Source organism: Pyrus communis, chromosome 8, assembly GCF_963583255.1.
Source record: "Pyrus communis chromosome 8, drPyrComm1.1, whole genome shotgun sequence".
Lineage (NCBI taxonomy): Eukaryota > Viridiplantae > Streptophyta > Magnoliopsida > Rosales > Rosaceae > Pyrus > Pyrus communis.
In genome coordinates this window covers 8726276-8751796 of record NC_084810.1, presented here as the reverse complement: position 1 = coordinate 8751796, position 25521 = coordinate 8726276, and the positions used below count along the sequence as shown (strand labels likewise).

General features: G+C 37.2%; 2 protein-coding genes across 2 annotated transcripts; one reads left to right on the top strand and one right to left on the bottom strand.

Annotated features, from left to right (window-relative positions):
• Positions 1-8416: 8416 nt before the first annotated feature.
• LOC137741625 (stigma-specific STIG1-like protein 1) lies at positions 8417-8905 on the bottom strand. The gene has a single exon (XM_068481320.1). The coding sequence runs from the start codon at positions 8903-8905 to the stop codon at positions 8417-8419; it is 489 nt and encodes a 162-aa protein (XP_068337421.1).
• An 11036-nt stretch (positions 8906-19941) lies between these two features.
• On the top strand, positions 19942-24805 carry LOC137742252 (uncharacterized). The gene is made up of 4 exons (XM_068482070.1): positions 19942-20379; positions 21630-21781; positions 22229-23041; positions 23303-24805. Exons 1-4 carry the CDS (start codon positions 20091-20093, stop codon positions 24728-24730), a joined length of 2682 nt encoding a protein of 893 aa, XP_068338171.1. The 5' UTR covers positions 19942-20090; the 3' UTR covers positions 24731-24805.
• Positions 24806-25521: the final 716 nt, after the last annotated feature.

The following is a 25521-nucleotide window of genomic DNA, read 5'->3' as shown; positions in this document are numbered from 1 at the left end:
CCATATATGGATGGATGGAAAACTCTGGATATCTAGTTTAAGGAGAATTTTACAGTTTGTGATTCCGAGGTCTAAGAAGAGATTATTGAATTTTTGGTGACTGCTGCTCAGTTAGAGATATTATGCAGGTTTGGGCTGATAATATGGTATAAGGCGTGATTGATTTGTATGATGAGAATGCTTTTGAGTTACGAGTTGATGCTATTAAAATATATTACACGTGTGCTGACCATGTGGGCTCAAAAGATATTTACTTATTCTGGTTGGGTTTACTTAAGTGTTTTTGGAGTGAAAATAAAGCAAATAAAGATTGAGGGCTGCTGCAATAGAAGAAGGGTGCGGTTGCAATTTCACCATCAATCATTATGGTCATTTTGTAAGAAATTTCCATTAAATTGAGGCTATTTTTATCAAATCAACCCTCATTTTGAACTGGTGGTTTCTTCAATTTAGTAGAGAGTTTTCACAGAAGTACCTAAATGATTAACAGTGGACAACCTCATGGATAACTTATATCGATTTTAAATCTCAGGAACCAAAGTGAGCAATTATGACAATCTCAAGACCATTTTAGCTAAAAAGACACTAGGAATGGTAGTCGTAGATCGACCTACCCCTACTCCAGCTTAACGATAAGATTGAGGTTGCTTCTTCTCCACTACCTATAAATAAAACCAGGGACCTTCAAGCTTAGGACCTTCATCAAATTCAATTTGTACGATTACACAAAAACTTAACTGATTCTTCAATATACCCAACTACTTTGTAACACAAACCTAATTGCTTCAACAAAAATTCTAGCTCTTCAGCTACAATCTCAAAACCTTCATTCGAAGCAAACACTGCCTACGATCACTGAGATTAAATCTTTAACACCTCTGCCACCCAATGGCAGGGCCAAAAATATAAGACGATAGGGTAAAAAAATAGCTTTAAAAAATCGATCATACCTTCATTTATAATTGTCCACGACGTGTTCTCATAATTTGGAAACGTCGTATGACAACATCATTATCAATAGAATCAAATACATCTTTCTTAATGTATACAATGTAACTATCATTCAACCATTGATCACCCATCGTATTACGATGTGGATTCTTCACAATTTCATCATTGAAAAAGCTCTTTTAAGTGAAGAAGTCCCAACATGTAAAATTAATGCTAATTTCACTAGCAAGTACACTAAGCGATACTGTCTATCCTTCTTTGTCTCCACCAACTCTTATGCAAGACTATTAATTTCCTTCAACACAGAAAATTCGTTATGCAAACGCATCTCAAAAGTATAATTCTTCAAGAAGTGTGAACTACATATCAGAAAAATCTTTTGAATAGAATTGAGTAAGACGAACTAACTTTTCAATGCCAAAAGTTGAGAATGAATCATCTAGGCTTAAGCATGCAACACAAAGAAGCAACTTTGTACTTGCCTCATTAAAATGACTGCTCAACTCTTGAAGTTGTTTATCAATAACATCAATAAAGAGATCAACACTATAGTGACGAAGGATTGTCAAATTTTCAACTCCATGTCGTGATCTCACTTGAGCTACAAATATATCATTCATATCAATCATGCTTGTCACAAAAAGAATAAACTTTATCAAGCCAAGCATCTCATCCACTATCCCTCATCACTTGTAGTTGTTGCTTACATGTTTTGACTAAAGCCATAGCATCCACTCACTATATCTAGATCGTTCTTTTTCAAAGCCTATGACAACACATGCCATTCTCAGACCTAATTCTAAGTTTTGTTTCTTTTCCTCCATCCGATTCCTTATTTTCCTTTGTTCAAAATTGGAATTGAATGAAAAACCTAAAAACCACAATAAATTAAAGACAACAAAAATTACCGATGATTGGAAATTTGAGATTTCCAGATAATATGATCTATTGTGGTGGAGGTCCTTGATTGAACTTGAACAATAGAGAACCTTGGAATTTAGATTGAGGATATGGCGTCTGAGCATGGTGGAGGAGCCGCGAGCAGAGAAAACCAAAAAACCTTGTGCATTTGCCGTTGTGCGTGTTTGAAAAAGAGAAGGGCGTGTTTGACAAAGAAAAGCAGCATTTCTAATGTTTCATTTTTAAATTGAAAAAGAAAAATGACGTATATATATATTCAATTAAAATTTAAAAATTATTAATTTCTTATATTTCATCTGCGGTTGGCTACTCCTGCAATGCTGCTATAGAGGTAAAAAAAAATTCAAAAGGATAAGTTTACAAAGTTATTGGGGTCAAGGGATGCCAATGCCCTTATTGGCTTTGTTAGTGTTGTCACCCAATGGTATGATTCGGTTGATGTGTAACTCCAACCATCCTCATTTCCTTAATGAGGCTTCTGCTTTGTACTAAGTACGGCCCAATACCAGTGATCTTAGTGGACTCCTCTAGCATTATCTCGCCCTTCATGGACTAATCTTGCTAGAGTTTTACTGCTTTCTTTTCATTTCCAGTACTTAACTTACATTTCAAGTTATGTAGCTCAGGCTTCGATTTTACTTTTGGAAACGTTTGTAATCTTGATTTCATCATGAATGATTACATCATGTTTCTCACTTTGGTTTCCATTTCTCTTTTATTTATGTTTTAGGCAAAAACACACAAAGTTACATCGAATTTTAAGTCGGCGTTCACTCTAGGCATAGAAAAAAGAAAAAAAAAAAAAAACTTAACCGAACTAACGTCCTATTCGGTACACAATAATTTGATTAAAAATTTAGATTTAGGCGCAACTTTCACAAACACTCAAAACTCAATAATTATGTTGGCAACCTCCAACAGTGACATGCCTATTCTCTCTCCTTCTCTTGAGCAATTTTGTGGTGTTGAGACCCAAAAAACACTCGAGATAAATACGTGAACTGAATCTAGGCTTTGTTAAAGTTTTGACACCAACAGCAATAAAAGATATTATCTTCGCCCTAGCTGTACAACTAAATGTGGAAGATTGAAGATAGTGCATTATCAAACAGTTATGCTTTTACACTCTATGCGGGTTCAATTTTCATTGATTACCTTATCTTGTAACAAATCAACTGTTTAACCTATTAACATTATGTCTATACTCAATAAAAAACATGTTGAAGATTCTCTTCAGCTTTTCTTAGGGGAATTATCTAGTATTTTTTTTTATCTTCTTTATTGTTTAATTACTTTTTTTTTTTACACAAATCATTGGACGTTATTTTTAACTCATTGTGAGACTTAGTCCACTCTTCTATCCCTTTCATGTAGATAAAATAGTATGTTCAGAAAAGAAAAAAAAAAAAATTTCATTGAACGTGTATTATCATTATATATATACCCTAGAGGGCTAATTGCCAAACTCGAGATTCATTGCGCATGTACGAGAGAATTTGATGCAATAACTAGGTAGCGCACTTTTGTGGGTCTCTACTCTTTGTATGTTTGTGTTAAGGATGTAGCATGTGGCATTATTTCCATGAAACCAAATCAACTTTTCATGACATGAGAGTAGCCCGCATATATAGTGGATGAGTTGGTGGGGGCAGATTAAGCAGAAGGGATTCCGATTCGGCTACTCAAAATATAAAATAAATCTTGACGAATTTAGAGAAAAGATATGCAAAGTGTCATTGGGCGCGGAAAATGCAGATTGTCTACAGTTGTGTACAATTCTGGAGGTAGAACGTGTAGTGGCTATTATATTTTTGAAGAATTATGACCAGAAATTGTTTGTACGAAAAAGTGTTATCTCAACTTAATAAGGAGCTTCACAGTTCATGTGAATCCCATGTACTAAAAGAAAACTTTTAGTGCATATTTTAAATTCAGATGATGTGATAGTGTTTCATTTATTTATACAAATACGATGTTAATTATGTTTGAATTCGTTTTATCTCTAACAGTTAAGGGTGTTTGGTAATGTTTGAGTTCCCATATAATTTTTTCTATAGTACAAACAAATAGTCAGAGATGCGAGATTCAAAATCAAAGGCTCTAACACAAGAATGGATACCCTATCTTCTATATATATTTTAGTTGCATTTTTTTCCACCCCATGAAGGTCAGCTTCTCTCCGCTGCGTTCTTCCTTCCAATTGTTTGACATTCGGATGAATGACGACCTAAGTTTAGCTCCACATTTAGTTGTTTCTTGTTATATGTAGACCACTCCACTAAGGTCAAGAATCAAGAGGAAAAGTCTGCATGTTAGGTTTACTATAAAAACCCACCTCCATTGTCACCCTTAATCAAGCATTCCCTCTCATCTAAGCCAACATTCCCTCTCTAGTTTCCAACATATTAAACCTCTCTCTAGCAAGCCTCTCACATTATTTCTTTCACCATGAAGTTGTATATACATTGTTTCTTCATATCTATCCTCCTCTTGTCCCATGTTCTAAGCGTTGAATCCAATGAAGTACAATCCCAACAATACTACGAAGTTGCAACCAATGACGAGTTTTCGAACTCTCTGGTAAACAAAACTGAATCACAACCTTCGAGTATGTTACATGGAAACGCCTGCTTTCTCTTGCAAAAACACCAGGTGCGATTGACTTGTAACAAGTTCCCCAGGATATGTCATGCTAAGGGAAGCCCTGGGCCTTATTGTTGCAAGAAGAAGTGTGTTAATGTGTTTACTGACCGAGCTAACTGTGGGAGGTGTGGGAAGAAGTGCAAGTATAATGAGATATGCTGCAAAGGGAAATGTGTGAACCCATCTTTCCATAGAAGGCATTGTGGTGGCTGCAACAATAGGTGCAAAGATGGAGGGTTTTGTGCATTTGGCCTATGCAACTACGCATGCTATGTTTGAATTTTTACTTTTCTTGTATGTCAGTTTAATTCAAATTCTTAAAATTGTATGCAATTCCAAGCAAAAAGCAGGAGGTTAATTTGAAGTAATTTTTTTTTTTCATAGAAATTTTTAGTTGTGTTGGATACAATACATGTTCTTAACGGCAAAGCAATGACCTCTTACGGGATGCCTAATACAAGAATCCTCCAAAATAATGCTGGTGGCATGTAGACTCATAGGTTCCACTGGCACCAACCAATGCAATACTATAGATCCATGCACGATAACAGGCCAATTCAACTAAATATTCATTGAATTTTTTTTTTCATTTAGTTCTACAATTTAGAAATATTTTTCTTCACTCGTAAGTATTTGTAAGTATGAGATTTCATGTTTGGCTCTTGTAAATGATGAGTTTGATACCAACTTATTATAATTAGTATATTGTAGTAAGATAATGTGATTTAATTTCTTATTACACAATTCTAAAAATTTAAACACATCCTACAACAATTTATATAAATAATTTGATATAAACCCAAAAAATGGACTTGCAATTATTTAGACAAAATTCGGCTTACTTTAAAAAATCAAAATGTTCCTAATAAACGCGTCTGCGTTCAGGTTTCTATCTAATTATAGAAAGTTTGAAGTGCCAAATGAGATTTTAAGAGTACTAATAAAATTCCCTATAACAAAACCAAAACATATTTCCTTACTTGTACAAGGACGAGAATTATTGAACAGTGAGTTTTGTAAACGGACGAGAACTTTTGAAAAATAATTTCTGTAAAGAACCGAAATGATCATAAATCAAATATCGAAAATTGAAAAGTTAGTTACAATTGTTCAATCAAATCCACGTGAATTCTATTGAAGTCAAGTTAACTCTCTTAAAATTCATGTCTTCATAACTCTGTAAAAATTTATCAAACTCCATATATAATACACACCCTAGTTACCTTCGTGTTCAAGACAATCCATAGATGGCAAATATCGCTACATCAACCTCATATATAGCAGACAAATATAAACATCTGTTTATCTTAGCTTTGCAGCTCAAACGAATTCGATTATAGAGTTCGATGTCCTTTAAATTGTCATTCCTATATATCGGCTTAGCAGCTCAAGACTGACCCTTCTTAGTTTTACGTTGTTGAAACTTTAAGGGTCTAAATATCCCGCTGAAAGTCGTACGTGATGATTAATTAGAACCTTATTATAAAAGTATTAGAGGGGACTTTTGGCATATGAAGTGCACGCCATGAAGTTTTGGTGATCAGGAATATCATGGAGTAAGATGCACCATATATAAGTGCGTCCTATAATATTGGAGGAAAATAGGGATTTTATTCACATGGCCAGAGTGTAGCTATTTCTTGTACTTTCAAACAGACACGTACCCCCTCTTATCAAATATTGTATTTGAGTGCCTTTTGTTGCTCGAGCATCCCACACATTCTTTATAATTTTAGTTAACAATTGATGAGTGCTACACATCTGGAGCATTTGTAAAGGACCTATAGATGATGAACACACATATATGTGCTTCGACCACAGTTCGCACCTCACTTATAAAATATGTATTTTCTCACTACTTTCATGTCCCATTCCAATTTGTTATCTATTTGAATTAGGAACGAGGTCCCTAGCTATATATATATATATATATATATATAGCTGAAAAAGTTCATACTTTTTGGGTTTGTTTAATACGAGATCAAATCTTTTGTATTTATTTTGTGTGTGACTTTTTTGTAGCCTTTATCATTGATGATACATGTTAAGTTTATATGACAACAAAGTTAAGGAGTGTTAAATTTATTAACACGTATTAAACAATGAAAGAGGACACGGTGACCATTCACAATATAAGTGCAGCAGATAGTTGAACTCGTTTAATACTTGGTTGAATATTCTATTCCTCTAATAAGAAAGAAACATGTATGTTTAATTACTGTTTCTAGCTAGCATGCCAACTCTGATTTGAAATTCCAAGTTTATTTTCGTCATTCAAACATTGGATAGTTATAATTGAGTCGTTTGTTTGGATGGGAATGCCTAGTTCATGAGCATTTTTTGTGTTTGTATCCATCCATTGATGTGTCATGTTATTCAGTTACTGTATGCTGCTTGTGCCCAATTTTCAACACATTGAACTCACATCGTATCCATATTGTTTTTTCCCCTTATCATATAGGTAAATTCATAATCAATTTGAAATGCTAGGATATTAAATAACCATTCGGATACACATTATGCTTCCAATCCTCCATTAGCTGGATATCCCAGTCTTGTACAGAAAATATATATCTTTTTTCTTGTCGCGGAGAAGATATAATTATATGTGATTAATTTTCGGATAAATTTCTCAAGAGTTTGAAAACTAAAATTGAATTTCAACCCTAAAATTCAGTATTCCCGCGTATATATATTTCAATATTCCCAAATTTCAAATCTGAGAAATTCTTCAGACGTGAACTATACTTGTCCAGTTTGGCACGAGCACCATTTTTGGAGTAAAAAAAGCCATGTGCCTTATAAGCGACGTTTCTGGGAAAATGTTATGGCCCTTTGATCCAATGACTGTACGTACGTACTATATATGCACACCACCTGATATTAAAGCTGGATCTTGCTTGTTTTGTTTGCTTATCAAGTTATCACTTACCAAACAAATGGCCTGATAAAGATTAGCGCATGTATAGAGGGAGACTTTTGACTGGGCGGCACTTTCTAAATTCTTGCTTCTGATCCAAATTCATGCATCTTTTGTATATATATGCTGCTTACCGTGATGTCCTTACATAAATATTTAAAAAATGTTGATTGTTTCAAAGATAATAGAGTCTTTGCCACTCCAAAGATTGGTTAAGTAAGTTGCTGTTATAAAAAATGGATGTAGTTTTGACACTAGTTTCTCAATTTAAACCACCAATTCTAAAAACTTAAATTTTGGGATTTAGGAGCATAAGTATTTTGGGAAGAGCACAATTATTTTGGGATTGATGGGGTTAAAAAGATTTGCTCCCTATTTGGGTCTCCCTTCTTAGTTGAATTTTTTTTTCTTAATATAAGCGGCATTAAGACAATGAAAAATGAACACAGAACACGAAAACCTCATAAGCTAATAGAGAAACTAGGAGATTCAAATGAAAGGTGCCTCAGTTTTAAGACATTGGCTAGGGATGGAGGCGGGGTAAATTAGTTTTGAAATTATATATGTAAAAAATAAAATTAATAGTTTTGAAATTGTATATGTAAAAAATAAAATTAAGTCACCTATTAATTAACAAAGGAAAATGTTGTATAGAAAGGAATTAACAAAACCATGGACACCAAAGGAATCCCATATTATCTTCAAGAAGCAAACTTTACAGTGTCTCCATGTGTAGACTATAATTAGCAATACATCAGCTCTCTAACAAAAAATGTGGAAGTATATAATATAAATGCTATTGATTAATTCCAAGCTCATCACATTTTAAAATTCTTAAATAAAGTTATAACATTGAACATTACATTCAGAGAAAGCACTCAAAGACTGTATAATTATATATAATGAATTGAGAACTACCAATTTTTTTTTTTTTATTGTGGTTTTTATTGCATAATCAAATCAAATTATGGATCACCTTAATCACGCATAATTGCAAAGACCATATACACAGAACTGCCCCAACTTGCAGGGACTGTTGCATTGGCCACAATGCCTCTTGTCATAATTTGTGTCCACGCAACCCCCCCTACAACACGATTCAGTGTACTTGCACATCTTCTTGCATGCACCACAGTTGTGCTTGTCCTCGGACAAGTCCAGGCACTTGTTGTTGCAACACGTCGAGTTCTTGTAGCCCGGTGGTGTGTAGGCACATACCTCATTGTCTTTGTGGCAATGGTCAGCTGCTCTAGGGTTTCTGTCAACCAGATCCTTTTCAGCTAGGAAACGACTCACCCTCTTCGAAGGCAGTAGCAAGGTGTTTTCATCGACCTCCTGTTGCTCTTTCCACGAGTCGATGAAAGGGGTTTTTCCTTCTTCTATTCCATGACCGACCCTTTTCACGGTCATGAGAGTGATAGACAAAGCCATGGTTGTTGCTATGATCAATATAATCTTGATGACCTCCATGGCTTTGTCTCTTCTTTGTGTTTGTGTGTTTGCGGTTGTGTGGGTGAGAGAGAGAGAGAGAGAGAGAGAGAGAGAGGGGGGGGTGAGATGGTGGGGTGGAATACTTAGGGTTTATAATAGCTAGCAAGAGAGGGGTTGACGCGGGAAAGGTGGTAAAAGCTTGGTTATGTGATGCAAAGAGTGCGGTCGAATTCTAGGCCCTAGGGCATATACTAGTATTACTTCTTAAAGAAACTTCATTGATTTGGGCACTCAAACCCTACACATTCCAAGGGCACTCTTCATTTTGAATAAGGCAATGTACTTGCATATTTTGAACCATACTTATTAATGTGACAAATGATCGATGTTTATTCAGAATTAAACTAGTGTAATTATTGAATTTATTTGTCATATAATGCATATCTTAAAGTATAATTAAATTGGTTACCTACATGCAACTGTGTTACATGTACATACAAAAATTTCTTGTCCAAGCTAGTGTGGTTCAAAATTAAGATCAACCTATGCTCTCTAGCATTCTTCTTCACATCCAAGTGATCTCATTCTGCAAATGCCACAACCATAAAAGTCAAAGGGCAGTCATGACAATTCACTACCCTTGATCCCCTTTGACCGTGGTGGTGCCCCGGCGGTAATGTGCTGCAACAAGTGAGCCGACCTGAACAAATGTAGGCATGCTGGGAGGGGAAGCAAAGGGGATTGGCCATTAATGAAATGATATAACACAACGAAGCAACACAGATCGTCTAAATGTTATGTTGTGACGTGTCCTTTTGGACTTTAACTTTAGCTTTAAGAACGTCTGCGTACATATACAGCTGATTATTATTATTTATCAAAAAATTAAACTTGTGTTACTGCAATTATACAAGTTAACTAGCTCTCAAGGTTTAATATTTCTACCCGCGTTTATTCCGTCATTATAATGAAATTATAACAGCAGTTGACGGAAAATTTTCACATAATTTATTATTTCCTGTTTTTAAAATCATGTGTTTTGATTATTGTCTACGAGTTCATCATCAAGGTTGTTTCGTTATTCATGAATCTTCTGGTTTACAACGAAGAATTGTGGAAGATACCTATAGTAGCTAGCTAGATAGCTGGCTTGCAAAGCGATCAGCTAGGGAGTATAGGTTTAGTGATAACTTGATTTATTAATACAATATTATGTAAGTAAAAACTTATATACGATATTGAATTATTAGATCAAGATGTTATAATGACGATGAATTCGTTCCATATACGCATGTAAGTCCTTTTCAAGGAACATGCAAGCTCCAATACAATTTCCTAAATCCAAAACATTAAACCTATGGAAGCCTCACGTTTCTTGTAGTAAAGACAAGTTAGCTACTTAATTAGTCCAATCAAATTCTTTGATATCTTCAAGCCTTAATTTTTTTTTTTTTTTTGAAACGCAAGTCCCAAATTGTATGTGATCGATTCTTTTACTTTTTATTTCTCCCTTTTTGTAGATTTTTGCCATGTTAAAATATGTTTTGTCTTGCCACCAAAAAGAGAAACTATGTTTGTATTGAGCTTACATATATTCATAGAAACTCAACTATTTAAAGGGTGACTGTCGCTTAGTATTACGGTCCAATGATATTTTTTTTTTACTTGTAAGTAGGAGGTCTTAGGTTTAATTCTTGCTAAAGGCAAATTCGAACCACATTATTGCTAGCCCATTGTGAGGCTTAGCCAAATCCTCCACCCCTTCACCCCTTAGTGTAGATAATATCCTTTGTTCAACCAAAAAAAAAAAAAAACTATTCAAAGGGTGACTTAAAAAACAAATAGTTTGAATTATCGTGCAACATTACATGATGAGAAGTAAGCTGAGAAGCTGAAACAAAAATATTCAAATGAGAAGTTTGATGACATTCCCTTCAATATTGACAATATGAATTTAAATTATTTTAGTTAGGTTACAGTTACATTCTTATAAACTTCTATATTTTGAAATTTCAAATAGAGATTTTGAATTTGAAATAGAGTTATAGTTTCAAGTTTCAACAAGAATTGATTTTACAATTGATTATTATGTTTTTTATTTTTTGTATCTAGAATAGCATTGTGTTTAGGCTACAGTTTGTATCTGATATAGGCTTGACCTGTGTGGTTGTGGAAAGAGGAAATGGATCCTCTCCAGATCCCTTCCATCAAATCCTCACGATCCACCAATTCAATCATTTGAAATTTGATCTAACGGTTAAAAACAGGGGGTCTTATTAAAAATTATAATAAATTTAACCGTTTGATCAAATTTCAAGAGTTCGGATTGGTGGGCCATGAGGACTTGATAGAAGGGATCCGGAGAGGATCCCTTTCCGTGGAAAGCAATTCAGGTACAGTACTTGCAGCGGAGTACAGTGAAGATTTTTTAGCGTTCGACCTCTGGTGGATGATGCCAAGTTGCTGGCTTTCTAGGCTGCCTAATATAAGTTTGTACTTGAGATTTGTTAATTTATAATTGCAATTGTTCTATTATTAAAACAAAATGTGTAAGAGTATCTTCAAAGAAGATATTAAAATATTACATAGAATACCACTGTGCATATTTGACATCAAGAATCTATCCAATCGAAATGTTATTTATTGACTAGATTTGAAGGCTTTGTAATAAGGAATCAAATTTGACATCAATGTCTAATTTATTTTTAATTCATTTTAATGATGGGCTCCTTATTCCAATAACATTTCAACCAATAAAATTTTTGTATCAACATTTTTTTATAATTACAATCATTTAAAGCTCTATTTAAATAAGAAAATAACATTTTATAATTCGGTTGAAGAAATATAAAATTTGACAAATAACTTCAGATTGCCACATCAGTCATCAATTGTTATTTGACTCTTATAATTTGATATTTCTTTTGGAGATGGTGTAAGATCCCACATTGTCCAGGGGAGTGATCCTTATATGTATATTCCTATCCCTACCTAGCACGAGGTCTTTTGGGAGCTCACTGGCTTCGGGTTCCATCGGAACTCCGAAGTCAAGCGAGTAGCGCACGAGAGCAATCCCATGATGGGTGACCCACCGGGAAGTTCTCGTGTGAGTTCCCATAAACAAAACCGTGAGGGTGTAGTAGGGGCCCAAAGTGGACAATATCGTGCTACGGTGGTGGAGTCGAGCCTGGGATGTGTTGAGGGCCTGGGCGGGGATGTGATAATTTGGTACCAAAGCTTAACCCTGGCCGTGGTGTGTCGACGAGGACGTCGGGCCCCTAAGGGGGGGTGGATTGTAAGATCCCACATCACCTAGGGGAGTGATCCTTATATGTATATTCTCATCCCTACCTAGCACGAGGCTTTTTGGGAGCTCACTGGCTTCGGGTTCCATCGGAACTCCAAAGTTAAGTGAGTAGCACGCAAGAACAATCCCATAATAGGTGACCCACTGGGAAGTTCTCGTGTGAGTTCCCAGAAACAAAACCATGAGGGTGTGGTAGGGGCCCAAAGCAGAAAATATCGTGCTACGGTGGTGGGGTCGAGCCCGGGATGTGGTGGACCCCAGGCCGGGATGTGACAGATGGTTTAACATATATTTATATAAAGTTAGTAAGCAGAGAATTAACTAATATTAAAAAAATTAAATAGAAAATATGGTGTGCATTTAATGCCTTAAATAGGTAGCATACTGCCTTTTATGATGCACTATTTAGTGTCGTGATTGCAAATTTATATAATTAATTGCGTGCAAATGCATGCCTAAATGAAATAGGCCTTTTGCAGCATGAGTTTTTATGGCTCGCCTACTGTGTGTCGCAAATGTTTTATGTGTACCATAAAAGGCTAATTTTGTTGTAATTTGGGTTCCACTAACATGTCATGTCACATGTCACACAACCAACGTAGTTGAGAGAACTAAATTGTCTATGCCACATTAGCACAATCAACAGACCTTTTAGCTTATTTGATGGAGTAGAGTAAAGTGGGACATCGATGATGAATGTAGGTGTTAAAGGGAGACAATATAAAGTGTAAGGGTTAAGTGGGACATGGAGGAAGACCGCATGTGGTAAAGTGAGACAATATATAGTGCATTGGTAAAGTGGGATACGGAGGAAGAGCATAGATGGTAAAATGAGACAATATAGTGTAGTAGGTAAAGTAAGACTTGGTAAATACTACATACGTTATAGCTAAAAATAGCCGACATTATATATTATGTGTGTTTGTGTGTGTGTGTGTGTGTGTGTGTCTAGGTATTCTAATTAATTATTTTGAAGTACATATGCATTGGTAGATCAAGAATTCCAATGCCAGGTGATCCGAATGTTGAAGTTCTAAAAGTTCCAACATTGACCATCTTTCTAAACATAATTAGTTTTTTTTTTTTTTTTTTTTTTTTTTTGTTTGATGAAAGCTCGACGGTACGAGGGGAATTTTATTGATAACGAAAAAAAAGTTACACCTAGTTACAGGGGGACATAAACCTAACCCCTCATAATACAAGAAAAATGGATAAAAAGTACATGAAAAAGAAGGAGGGACGTAAACCTTACCCTTCTAGAAATGCAAACAATAAATATACAAGAAAAATAGGGGGGAGATTAAACCTAACCCCTCTAAAACCAAATGTAAAATTCTAAACCTGCAAAACAGATTAAGCAACATCACAAGGTTAAGAAAAAACAGAACAAGAAAGTGAGTCAAACATGTATGCTGATATATAGATTAATTTGAGAAACGGTAGCCAGGAAAGTCAGCACAGTCTAAAAACAAAGCAGCATGAGTTGCCAAAGGAGGGGAATCATGCCATACTAAAATTAGAGAAGACAAGCCCATATTAGCAAAATTGTCCGCAACAACATTTCATTCGCTATATATGTGAGAGGCGTAGAAAGTCATCTTCCGAATGTGATCCAAACAAATAGACCATTGCGTACTAAGAGGCCAAAGAGAATCAAAATCAGTCGATTGGAGAGCAGAAATAACACTAGAAGAGTCACTTTCCAGCCAAAGGCAATGCCATCCCTGCTGATATGCAAACTTTACATCAATAATAATTGTTGATAATTATGCAAAGAAAGAGTTGTGATGACCAATCCCTTGGTAGAAGCCACCAAGAAATTGACCATAACTATCCATGAAAACTCCTCCACAAGCTGCATGACCGGGTTTCCTTTGGATAAACCATCTGTATTAAGTTTAATCCAAGGAAGCCAAGGAGAAGACCAAAGCATAGGAAGAATAGTTGGCACCTTGCGAAGGATAAGCTGGATCCCCAAAGAAGAAATGATACAAGTGTCAAAACCTTGAGAATAACCAGGAATAAACTTCCCATCATGAAAGATCCCAGAATTGATAGACATGCAAAGACGACGAAAATAGATTGGGCGACCCTAAAAATGAACTTATTTCAAGCTTTCCAAATAGCTGAAAGAGTAGAAAGACCCACAAAAATCCAGATATTGTGCAACTGTTCGGAAAATGGCTTACGTACGTAGGCATCCCAAAAAACAACCAGAGAATCTGAAAAAAGACAAAGAGGTACCAAATTGACATGCTAGCCACCTCCAAAGCTACATAGATATCCAAAAACCGAAGAAAAGATGAACAGTAGATTCCTTATAATTATGACATAAACAACAAATAGATGCCAAAGAAATACCCCGTCGCTGAAGTGCACCTTCAGTAGGAAGTTTGTCATGAAGAAGCCACCAAACCAAAATAGACAGTTGAGGTGGGATAAAATGTTGCCAAATAACCTTAGCCCAAGCACAATCACTATGCTTTCGTCGAATAAGATGATAGCCAGAAGAAAAGGAAAATTTCCCAGTTAAGGCTCCTAGATCAATTTGTCATCCTCTACATTTAAAGGCAAAGGTAAATGTAGAATTTGCTGCACTACTGAAGGAAATAATTTACAAAATAATCTGGCAAATACCAACTTTGAGCTTCAATAACATTTGAAACCCTAGGAAGAACTGTAGGTGTAATGATTGAAGATAGTAAAGAGCCAATAATCAGGTTATCCAACCACTTGTCAAACCAAAAGGAAACTGACTTCCCATCCCAAATAACCCAACAACTATTATTATTCAGAATAGGCAAAACGTGCTTCAACTCATGCCACACAAAAGACCGAAAATAGATATCTTGTTTTTTTATAAGGTGCAAGAAGGAAACGTTGATGAGCAAATAAACCCCACACAAAAGAAGATTGTAAAGCATCCCAGCCAAAACTAATCAAAGCAGTTAAATCCCAAAGACCAAGGCCACCTTCATGCTTAGGTCCACACACCATACTCCAATCAACAGTTACTAGTTTTCGTGAAGCCAAGTCCCCTGGCCATATAAAATTTTGTGCAAGCAGAAAGATGCTTTAAAAGGCAAATAGGCCATTTATAAATTGAGAAGCTATGGAGAAACAAATTTTGATAAACAGATTGCACCAATTGGAATCATTAGCCATTGAGAGAAGTTTACCCTTCCAACCTAAAAGACGAGTTTTAGCCTTATCCACCAAAGCTTCACATCTCTATTTTCTATCAAATTTAGTTCATATGAATAAATAAAGAATAAGCTCACATGTGCCAAAATCAACAATGCTCAACTGGGTTTGTAAATTAAATTAAATTGGGAGTTAAACATTAGGAAAGGCAAAAGAGGTTCTCGGGCTTGTAGCGTATAAGATAAAGAGAAGTTTTTTAAAATCTTTTTTAATTGCCTTGACTCAAAATGACATCCTTTTGGTCATGTCATTTAAAAAGAAATAGGGGTGTGTTTGTTTTCCTTCACTAGGCTTCTTTAGATAGAATTGGACTAAGGGTTAGTATAGTCTCATATTTGCTACCTATAGGGAGTATCTTTAATAAGATTGTGAGGGACTCGTCTCGACTAATTCCCTCTTTAGATGGTCTTAACTAGACCCCTCATAAAGCAAAGGATTGCTAAGACCACCGCTTCGCCAAAACCTGCTTCACTTTGTCTGCTTTGTCTTCACTTCGCCTTTGTTTTCGCTTCGTCGAGCCTCCCAACTCGCCGCCATTGAAGCACCAAGCTTTTCTTCTTCATCAGCTTGTAATCAACCGATTTAGCAACTACCTCGTCCTCCTCCTTCTCCAAAGCTTTCGAACTTGCAAAAACTAGATTGCTCAGAGAAGGACCTCTATTGTTGATTGCTTAAGCTTCTTCAACCGAGTTTACGATTGGATTTCAAAAGTTTGATAGAGGAATTTCCAGCTCCAAAAAGGGTAGCAATGCCCTACTCCACAAGTCCAACTCCACGCTATGTCCTTCACCAATCCCTCTTCTAGCTCTACCAGCTTGTTAATCAGGTTTGTATTAATAGGGTTTGATTAAATTTTGCTAATTTGGATTAAATTTCATTAATGTTTGAATTAAAATGTGGATTTTTGGATTAAAATTTGGAATATGGAGTGGATTATGTAGTTAATTTGCAATTTCCCCTTATGGCTATTTTGCAATTTAGGATCTGATTGTGGGTTGGTTAGTTTATGATGTTGTTGAATGTAATTTCGTTGTTGTGATTGTTCAAATACAGTCCAATTTTCATTGATTTTCATTATCTTAATTATTAGTCCGATACAGTACTAAACGTTAGCTTAGTATTCTAAGCCAATCCAACTTATATTGTCCTTGAAAATCGTACCATCTGAGATAGTCAATGCAATAAACGCACCCTAGAATTAAAACCTCTTCTTCTTCGTTTATAACCTACTACCTGGATATCCATGGAGACCATGGAGATAAGGACCTCTATCACCACCACCCAACCCATCGGAGAGTCCCCAATGGTCAATCACAAGTACTTCTCTCGGCATTTGAAGGGTCTTGGGACCACTTGGGTCCCTATGTGAATCCGTCCCTATACGTATGAGTGTATATATATTAACTTGGGGCAGAATCGAGTCGCATTTGTGTTCGTGTTATCTATTAATAGTGTCATGTTCGTGTCACGCAAGTTGATATAAAATTAATATTACGAAAAGACCATACTCGTACTAGTCATAAGAAAAGAGAATAAATTATAATAATTTGTGAGCATTTATAATCTTCCAAATTTCAAACCATGTTAATTAACCCGCAAATTTCACTTGCGACTAGACTTTCTGATGGTTATGGTTACTTGCATTAGCTTTTGACCAACATGTACTTGTATTGTAAGGCAACATAGCATAAAATATTCATCTATCTGCGTGTGTGTGTGAAATGCCATATTTGAAAGGCAATAATTTATATGACTCAGTTCTCCATACAAGGAATATTCAAATCGTTTTGCACATTGTACCACTTTTATCGGTTCCAACGATTTGAAGGTCAAGATCCATCTCCTTCTAGAGGCCTAAAATCTTGATTAATCACCTTCGAAGTCACAAAATATAATCTTGATTAATCCCATATACTTGTGCTGCATATTTGGCTATGTACATGGCCCAGGCTTTTAAAGTACGGAAAACATGTTTCTTCAATTTCTCAACGAATTAAGCTGCCCGGTATAGAAGCTAAAATCCCAAAACCATACGAATCACGCACACACAAATATTACTTTTTTTTTTTTTTTTGTGTCAACATATATTACATTATTCAACATGAATCACACACATTCGTTTTCTTTGTACACATGTGATGATGCATCACAATAAAAAAGACCATGAAAACATTTGGTTGGTTTGGGTTGAGTTGTAAACTTCGAAGATGTAGTTGCGGGTAAAAACCCGACCAATCGCTTACTAGGTGAGTTGTATTCGATTGGATTGGATTGAAGTATTATTAGTCCGATTAAAACTGACCAACCCGAATGTCAATCATTCTTAAACATGCATATATGTTACATAGAATTATTGTCACATCCCGGCCCGGGACGGATCACTTCCTAGGCCCGCTCTACCATCGTAGCACGATATTGTCCGCTTTGGGCTTACCATTCCCTCACGGTTTTGTTTTTGGGAACTCACGAGCAACTTCCCAGTGGGTCACCCATCATAGGATTGCTCTGTGCATTACTCGCTTAACTTCGGAGTTCCAACGGAATCCAAAGCCAGTGACTTCCAAAAGGCCTTGTGCTAGGTAGGGATGAGAATATACATATAAGGACCACTCCCCTGGGCGATGTGGGATGTCACAATCCACCTCCCTTAGGGGCCCGACGTCCTCGTCGGCATACACGCAACCAGGGTTAGGCTCTGATACCAATTGTCACATCCCGGCCCGGGGTGGATCACTTCCTGGGCCCGCTCCACCACCGTAGCATGATATTGTCCGCTTTGGGCTTACCATTCCTTCACGGTTTTGTTTTTGGGAACTCACAAGCAACTTCCCAGTGGGTCACCCATCATGGGATTGCTTTTGTGCCCGCTCCACCACTGTATCACGATATTGTCCGCTTTGAGCTTACCATTCCCTCACGGTTTTGTTTTTAGGAACTCACGAACAACTTTCCTGTGGGTCACCCATCATGGGATTGCTTTCGTGCACTACTCGTTTAACTTCGGAGTTCCAAAGGAACCCGAAGCCAGTAAGCTCCCAAAAGGCCTCATGCTAGGTAGGGATGGGAATATACATATAAGGATCACTTCCCTGGGTGATGTGGGATGTCACAATCCACCCCTTTTAGGGGCCCGACGTCCTCGTCGGCACACATAGGACCAGGGTTAGGCTCTGATACCAAATTGTCACATCCCGGCCCGGGGGGAACCACTTCCCGGGCCTGACTCTACCATACCACGATATTGTCTGCTTTGGGCTCCAACCACGCCCTCACGGTTTTGTTTTTGGGAACTCACACGAGAACTTCCCGATGGGTCACCCATTCTGGGAATGCTCTCGCGCGCTACTTGCTTAACTTCGGAGTTCCCGTGGAACCCGAAGCCAGTGAGCTCCCAAAAGGCCTCGTGCTAGGTATGGATAGGAATATACATATAAGGATCACTCCCCTGGACGATGTGGGATGTCACAATTATACATAAAATTTAATAATTATTAAACACACTTGTTTATTTATACTTAAGTATAATAAAATTTAAGAAACAAGTAGTGACTCTACAATACTACGTTCACTTCACTTGAGCCTAATATAACATAAATTTTGGATTGTTAATCCCATCCTGTGGAACCCACCCAATCCACCTGCTTTGGAATTGTTTGGGTGGGTCATGTGGGGATATAAATTAACCACATCGAATATGAGAAAGACAATGAATTATTAACTCAATATGACAGATTTACCTTTTAATGTCATGAGCAGACCGCACACGAAACTCTAGTGGGCTAAACATCTGTTTGCCCTCTAGGTCTTTTGTTTCTTGGACATAAAATCATATACAAGATTCATTTTCTCCACTGATTATCTTAATTGCTTTGTCTGCTCTATTTGGCAGCTAAGTCGGGAAATATCATCAATTTGCTCCAATCTAATAGAGACGAGGAAGTCGTGTATGAGCACTAACCACATATATCTACAATCGACAATTAAATTTATGGAGTCACATGGAGAGCAAAACATGTTTGTTGAAATCATTTTCCAAATCTGGTTAAAAGAAAACAAGGGTTGAAGCCATTTTATTAGGTGGAGGTTTGATCAAACTAGTAAAAGCATGAGATCGAGGACATTTATGGTAGTCTTGTTTTCTTTAGCTAGATATCTAATCAAAAGGCTTCAGAATTTTTTTAACCTAAACAACTAATAAAATTATTTAATCATAAAGATAAGAGGTAGTGACACTATCGTAATTAAGTTTGGTAACAACGACAACTATTTCTTCATAAAACAAGCAACTATTTTTTCATAGCTAAATTTTATGAGGAAACAATTGTCACTACCATCAAATTTTAACTTAATTATAATACTACTCCCTTATTTTTGTCCTTATTCATAAAGTTTCATTAGGTGACTTTTGATTCATTGTGTGAACTGTGAAGCCATTTTCTTTAAAACTCACCCAAAAAAAAAAAATTAACAATCTTGAACCCAATTCGAGTCCGGTCGGGTTGGTTGGGTTCATACCCGATAAAACTGAACCGCAACCCAATTCTAGTCCGGTCGGGTTGCTGACATTCTATGCTTTCTCTTTGTCGAATCGCAGCCCTTGAAAAAAATCACAATTAGGGTTTCTCGCAGTTTGCTAAATCCTTAATCCGCATCTCCGCTCTCTCTCTCTCTGTTTTAGTGACAATTCCGTTCAAATTGGACGGTCGTAGCGAGATGGACATGGAGGTGGTGGGCCGCCACGCGCTTCTCTTCGACGACGACAACAACGCCTCGTTCGTCAACTCACCCGACGCCCTCGTCGAGTGGAACTCGCTCTTCATCGACCGCTACGATGTTCGCCACCTCCTCCCCAACCCTATGCCCCCTCGCACGCGCCGGCGACATCTCACGCGCTCATCCTCTTCGCCGCCGCCTTACCACGATGCCTCGCTCGAGTCGGAGCTCGATCAGGAGCGCTACCTCGATTTGCCGTTGCCGTCCGAAGAACAGGAACAAGAACAAGGTAAATTGTTAATCCCTCAGTTAAAATTTGTTAAACTTTGTATTGAATATAGTATGATTTCTGATAGATTCGCAAATCAATAGATTTGGTTTTCTGGATTTGTTACTATATATATATATATTTGTTATTTGGTTTATGGGAAAATGAAAGAAAAAGAATTAAATAATGACCTTTTGTTTCAAGGGGATGTCAAATTAGCTGAAGTGAAATTGTTGCGTTAGTTGTAGGCTTTAGTAGATTAAGGTTCCATATTGTCGCCCTGATTTGTGTTTCACAAGGTTTTTATTAAAAGATTGAATGGAGTAGGCTTTTATGTGTGTCCTGGTAATCTGGTTTTAACTCGAATTCAGGAATACCTACAAAGTACTTGTTTGGGACATGAATACATGCAGATTGATCTGCCTAAGAAGAGCAAAGAAAGGGTTGTTAAGTGGTGTAGGTTATGAGTGTTAAACATTTCATTATTTTGCAAACAATTACTAAACGGTGGAACAATGAATGGTGATTGAATAAGTGTGGACTTTGTATTAGGAAGAAGTATCAGTGTTTGAAAATGAGTGCAGAGTAAATGGAGTTATGAAATTTACAAAACTTAGGATTAAAGGAAATGTAGATTTTGGTAGTGGCGTCTTTTGGGTTGGCTATCATTCAATGGTTTGGAGGTTAGTTTGTGGTCGGTTGTGTAACCATTAGAGTACTGCACTGTATGTTTGTTAGATCGATGATATTTATTGAAATGATCTGTTTGAGTAGAACAAAGAGGACCTCTTCATTTGTACTGAAAATGGAGAGGGTTGGTTCTTTAATGGAAAACTGTGGAATGCATAAACCCCCCAGAATTGGGAATATGATCCACTTGGACCTTAAGGTCTCGATGCGATGGAACTCTTGTTTTTTTATGGAAGTTGGAATTGGGTCAGATCCCTGAGGGTGTTCATCTCATTCCTTGTTTGCTTGGGTTGGGGGGAGGGGGAAAGGAGGGAGCAATAGTTTAAGACTATTATCGAGAGACATGTTTGGTCTCTTCCTTCTATCAATGTTTTGTTTTTTGCATTATTTTTTCAGTTTGTAGGATGGGACATAGTTTGCAACAGTTGCATTTATCAGAGACACAAGTAAGAATATTCCTCTCTAACTGTAGTCTCTCATTTATTTATATTTTCCCGGCGTGGTATATTAATGTCAGCTTTGGGTAAAATTGATGTGTGTAAGAATGATTTTGATTATTAAATCTTTATGTCTTGATATAGGTAAAGAACCAGAGCAGGCAGAGGCTGGTCGCTATCATTCTGTTGGATTCTCATATGGAAACCTAGATGAATTCACTGTGCAGAAGAATAATGATCCTGAGCCTGTTTTCCACCCAGCCTTTCCAGTGCCAGATATCTTAAGTCAAAACCTTGTAAGTATACCTCTCGTGTTTCTTATTTGTCAGTGTACAATTTCACATGACCTGGATATTATTGTTTGTTTGATAGTTAACAAATGTGGCCAGATGATAATTGCTAGGGTGCATGTGTTCTTCTAAGGCTTACCATGTCTAAGTTTCAGATACTCGGAGAAGGCATGCAGTTCTTGTGACACAAGGGGCTGTGCAGGTGGGATTAGGATTGTAGAAATGTATTGAATCTTTACTGCTTCTCACAAACTGACAAACTGGAAGAAATATATCTTGTTCGAGTTATGTTTCTTGATCCTTATGGTTATCTGGTATATATGAGTTTCTGAGGGTTTATCTTGGGTTTATTACTATGCTACTTACTTCTTTTTTGCTCTTGAGGTGATATCTACATTTGTGGAATATTGCTGTGTGTTGATTTTTTTTCTTTCCTTCTGTTTTTCCCCTCAGCCTCCAACAGAAAAGGTACATCAGATCATTGCAAGAACTGCTTTATTCGTTGCCAAGCATGGTGGGCAGTCAGAAATTATTTTGAGGGTGAAACAGGGAGACAATCCTACGTTCGGATTCTTGATGCCTGACCATTACCTTCATGCGTACTTTAGGTTTCTCGTCAATCACCAAGAACTATTGGAGTGTGACTCTGATGGAAAGCCTCTACTTGAAGAGAAGAGAGCTGACAGTGGACTTGATCAAACAGGTGGTGCGTTATCTTTGCTTGGTTCTGTATATGGTTCTGGAGAGGATGACGATGGTATAATTGAGGATGCACCTGAATTGAGAAAACTCAAGTCTGATGAAGCTATTAATTCTGCCAGTGCATCTGTTCCTGGTGTATCAGAACACCTAGAATCTTCTGGAAATGTAGCTGGGAAAACTGATGTTGTTTCTACGAGTCCATGTATTCCCAAGAAAGAGAAAGTTAATGTCATAAAACATAATCGCAGCATTACCACAGTTAAAGGTGGAGCTATTAGTGGTATGAAGAAAGAAGATGGTGCCACGGGATCACTATCTACTGCTGCCAATGACTCACAAGCTCCTGCTATGCCTAGCACATCCAAGGTTGAACTACCCATTTTGGAGCCACCAGCTGATCAAAAGAGAGTGGTTGATAAAATAGTTGAGTTCATACTAAAAAATGGTAGGGAATTTGAAGCTATTTTGATTGAGCAGAACTGTAAACAGGGAAGGTTTCTGTTCCTTCAGCCATCTAACCAGTATCATCCTTACTATTTAAAAGTTCTTCAAAAAGCCCAGGAGGTGTGTATCTGCAGAAACTAGTAATTTCTTTAAAGATTTTGTGCTATTTGATTATCTTTGTTAAGAATATAAGAGTTTTGAGTGCCTTTTTCTACCTGTTCTTATATTGCCTTATGATGCTTTTTTTTTTAATATTTTTAAATGCATATAAAGGTTATATCTACGTTGTGAAATTTTGTGTCCTTTGTTTTATGGACTCTGGCTGAATGATGGTCCAATGTTTCACATTACTGATATTTATGACTGGCCCTTTCTCTGCAGTCCAAGGTATCTGGCAAGGGCTTGGTTCCTGAGAAGCATGAGTCCGTGGGGCATGTAGTGGACAGTAAAGCTGCTGCAGAAGGTGATAATGTCTCTTCAGAATCTGCTGGTCATGATTTGCCATTTGATTATGACAGGAAAGAGAAATTTAAGATGGTAATCGGCAGCTCAAAGAAGGATGGAAATGGTCCACCTCCCAAAGCTAACGAGGGTCAGTCTGGCGTCAGCCTGGATGCGGTTGCAGCTATTCTCCAGGCAGCCACAAGAGGCAATAAGAATCCAGGTTTAGAGATGTTCCCAAAGTCATCAGGTGGTATAGGTCAACCTCCTAGCAGTGAGGGTGGGCAAAATTTGAGCTCCGGGAGTCTACATACATCTCAACTTCACACTTCTGTTCAAAAGGCAAATTATTCTGGGGAGCCTCACGTTCCCGTCCCTGTTGCCAAGGCCATTGCTGAGACGGCTGCTCTTGCAGCTGCAAATGAGGCAGACTCCTCAGAAGCATCCTTGACCAGAGAGCAGAAGTTGAAAGCGGAGAGATTGAAACGAGCAAAGATGTTTGCAGCTATGATAAAAAGTGGATCTGCACCGTTGAAAAATGAATCATTGCGTGGCTTATCGGTTGAACCACCAGAATCAGGGCTTTCCTCATCAGGTAATGTAAATCTTTCAGTCAAAGAAAGAGAAGGCAGTTCAGTTCCATTAGAAGCTGATATTTCAGATAAGGTTGAGGAGTTGCAGAAGAAATTTTTTGCCGATGAATGTAATGAGCGGCGTTCAAAGAGGAGCTACCGTTCCAAAAGGTATGAAGGAGAAGATGAACTTGACAATGATTTGCAACAAGAGAAAGAGGAAGAAGATAAAAGGGGTCACAAGAACTCTAGGAAGAAGCATCGGTCTCATCATTCTTCAGAACACAGTAGGGACAGGCATAAGCATAAAAGACGTCATAAGTATGACAGTTCTGATGACGAGAAGCATCGGCACTCACGGCGTAGGCATAAGAGAAATAGCTCTGATGATGAACTTCAGCCTCAAAAAAGGCGCAATCACGATCGCTCTGATAATGAGCATCGGAATTCTCGACGTAGGGATAGGCATAGTGACTCTTCTGAGGATGAGCACCAGCTTTATAGGCGCCGGCACAAGCACAGCAACTCTTCTGAAGATGAACATCACCACCGCAGCAGATCTGTAAAGCACAGGAAACCTGTGTCTGAAAAAGGAGCAGAGTTAGAAGAAGGCGAGATCTATACAAAGTCAGATCAATCAAGAGCTAGCGAGGGTGCTCATGCTAGTAGGGAAGCTTCCGTTGATATTTTGGAATCAAATCAAAACGGAAGAGCTTCATCGCAGACTTCGCAACCAACAGAGGTTTCCGATGAACTTAGAGCTAAAATCCGTGCTATGTTGATGTCAACTTTGTAGAAGGGGCACCGTTCTAGTTTTTCTTTTGTTGTAAGAACAGTTACGAGTTTGTCACGATTGTATCTCTATCTTTAATGCTAGTATCAGTTAATTATTTCCAAGTTCCAACTGCAGAAGACGAACAGTTTATTTTATAAGAATCAATCTTTATCATTTATTTTATAAGAATCAATCTAGTCTACCAAGTACTTTGACTTTTTAAACATTCTTCGTTGTTCGATTTCTAGGGTATAACAGTTTATTTTATAAGAATCAATCTCTATCATTTATTTTCTTAACTAGTTAGTAGTCCTGAACTGTTGAAGAAAAATCACTTCGTATGCTAGAAAACGGTTTGGGCCTCGAATATGAGATCTTTCTCATAAAAATGAAGTGGGTGACATGTCGTTAGGCCGTTTCTGTAGACACGGTGGTGAGGCAAATAGATGGAATTTGTATTCCATCACATGGTTTTAACCAAGTTCATTGCAGGAACACTCCTAACATTCCTAACATTTTGTCTTTGAAGTTGTATTTCTAAAATTTAATCTAAATTATAGAAACGAGAATTCAAACTTTGGAACACAGGGGGCACACTGCCATGGCCCATAACAACCCAATTTACTTTCTTATAAAAACATTCAGAATCAAGGGTGTTTTGCTTCGTATTGTTTTGTCCTTGTGTGGAATCTTAGTCGACTTTAACTTGATTAATGTAGATTCTATCTCTTTTTTCTTTCACTTATATTAGAAACACAATAGGTTAAGGGAAGTGTTATTAGCATTCCAAAAATCTTATTCTACACTCCTCA